This window comes from Tamandua tetradactyla, chromosome 25, assembly GCF_023851605.1.
Source record: "Tamandua tetradactyla isolate mTamTet1 chromosome 25, mTamTet1.pri, whole genome shotgun sequence".
Classification (NCBI taxonomy): domain Eukaryota; kingdom Metazoa; phylum Chordata; class Mammalia; order Pilosa; family Myrmecophagidae; genus Tamandua; species Tamandua tetradactyla.
In genome coordinates, this window is record NC_135351.1 from 32,927,076 (window position 1) to 32,929,700 (window position 2,625).

Genomic DNA, 2,625 nt, shown 5'->3' on the forward strand with positions numbered 1-2,625 from the left:
TGACACTCCTTTTATTCAGTGTAAAGAAAAAAGCACAAAATAAGTAAGTAATGGGAGTGGTTATGGTATGATTTGGGTATTTTTTTTTAGTCTTACTTTTACTTTTATTCTTACATTTATTTTTTGGAGTAATGAAAATGTTAAAGAAATCAGTTGTGATGATGAATGCATAGCTATATGATAAGACTGTGAATGACTGATTGTACAATTTAGATGATTTTATTGTATGTGAATATGTAATATAGCTCAATAAAATTGCACCTTAAAAAAGAAAGAAAACCCTCCTGCTGCTGCCATTGGAGCATTAGAAGCATATGCACACCCATAGACACACCTGCAGACACACACCAGACACACAGACACAGAGTGACCCATACACACAGCGAGACACACTTACAGAGACACACAGACACACAAAGGGAGAAACACACAAAGAGACACAGAGACACACCCACAGACACACACACCACACTGTGAAGTTTGTCAAGCAGACAAATAATTCAACAATGAGAAGCAAATGAGAACTACAGAAGTAGGAATCAGCTAATAGCTCACAGTGACCATGAGAGTGACAGTTAACCTGCTTGTCATACGGGCACCTCTAGGGTGTCAGGAAATAACTACCTGATTCTTGCAATGATGATTAACGATTCTTCCAAGTCAAATGAGAGGGTTGACAGCAGGTTAATAATAAAGGCCAACCTTGAGTCCCATTTTCTCTATGGATCCCCAAGTCACAATGATTTCCCTTTTCTGAATTCCTAGTGTGGAATCAGACAGGAAGCACAGTCATTAGCACTTTATTTTCTCTATTCTTACACTGACCTTTAATAGTCTTAGCTATGTAAATCTAGTCCATACTTTGCTGTTCTTTGTTTTTAATTTCTTTTGCACAGTTTCTTACCATTCAGAGATGAATATAGATTGGATACAGAGTTCATAATCATTTAGTCAAAGATACTGAACGTAAGTCGGGTACAGCTTCTAGAACCCTTAACCAGATTATTGAGTTTTAATAGATTATTGACTTTCAATAATATTTAGAGTGACCTGGAGATAAAAGGCATGTGTTGTAGGACAAAATAACCATCTAAGTTTTACCTTTGTCAAGATGTTTTATTAATGTGCTTCAGGAAACAGATTTGCAGTTTCTGAATGGGAGCTAAATATTTTTCCTGACACTATGTATTTAAGAGCCTTCCGAAACCATGGATAGAAAAACCCATGAATGAGGGGGTTGCAAGTGGAGTTGAAGTATCCAAGCCACACTAAAAGATCAAGCACTATTATGGGAGTGGAGTAGTCCAAATATGGATCAATCAAAACAGTGAGAAAACAGGGCAACCAGCAAGCTAGAAACGCTCCCATCACTACACCCAGGGTCTTAGCTGCTTTCTGGTCCTTTTTCTTAGATAGGATTTTCTTCACATCTCCCTTTGTGTTTTCAGGCATGTTGCTGAGGACTCGAGCATGTCGTTTGGAAACGATAAAGATTTTGCCATAAATACCAACCATGATAGAGCCAGGAGTAAAGAAACACGTAGTGAACAATACTGTCCCCCAAAATTTGTTGAAAGTCAGCGCGCAGAAATTGAAGCAGGCGACGAGAATCTCATAACTCTGCATACCGGAAACATTGGCTTCAGAAAGAACTAAACTGAAAGAGAAAAGAGCAGGGGCCGACCAGCAAAATGCCAGCAGTCGCTTTATCGTGGAGGTTGTCATCGTGGTCGTGTAGTGCAGAGGGTGACAGACCGCGTAAAACCGGTCGATGGCAATGGAGCAGAGATGGAAAATGGAGGTCAGGCTGAGCATCATGTCAAAGCTCGCATGGAATTTACAAAAGCCATCCCCAAAATACCAGCAGCTCTCCACGGATCGCACCATACTGTAGGGCATGATAATGAAGCCCAGCAGGAAGTCCGTGGTTGCCATGGAGAGGATCAGAAAGTTGGTGGGAGAGTGAAGCTGCTTGAAATGAGAAATGGAAATCATTATAACCAAGTTTCCTAAGATAGTGATAACCATGGCTCCCGTCATAACCAAGTACATTATCACTCGGACGTGCAAAGCGCGGTTGGAGGGAGGACAGGATTTATTTCCAAAATTTGGACAACTGGATAAGTCTTCAGGAATATTGGTCAGATCCATAGTTCTTTATCACTTGAAGCTCCTTTATAGGAAGAAGATGTCATTATTTCTTCTCTTCTTAAAGTGAATCCAGGAAATTTCAACTCCTGATATCACAATAAAATTTAAAGTCATCTGCTTTTAATTCACTTCAACTACACTTTGTTTAAATATTTAAAGATGTGCTTGCTCTGAGAGTTATTTACCAGATTAGAATGAAGGAAAAGATTCAACTGCTTACATTTGTGTGTTCAATTCTATTTTATCCCGTTCCATCCATCCGTCCATCCATTCACCATGGATGCATCGACTGACTGCTCGATTCCTGACAATGTATTGGAACCTTTTCAGGAGTTTATGGTTGACTTTCACTTGAAGCAGCCACTTCTTCTAGAAACTCTTTGGACTACCACAAGCTAACATCTCTCTCACCATAAAAATACTTAACACACAAAACCTAGGTAAATTAATGATGTTTTTCATTATGCATTCTTT

General features: G+C 39.3%; 1 protein-coding gene across 1 annotated transcript; it reads right to left on the reverse strand.

Annotated features, from left to right (window-relative positions):
• Positions 1 to 1,111: 1,111 nt before the first annotated feature.
• LOC143669044 (trace amine-associated receptor 3) lies at positions 1,112 to 2,151 on the reverse strand. Its single transcript, XM_077143612.1, has one exon. It carries the CDS (start codon positions 2,149 to 2,151, stop codon positions 1,120 to 1,122), a length of 1,032 nt encoding a protein of 343 aa, XP_076999727.1. The 3' UTR covers positions 1,112 to 1,119.
• Positions 2,152 to 2,625: the final 474 nt, after the last annotated feature.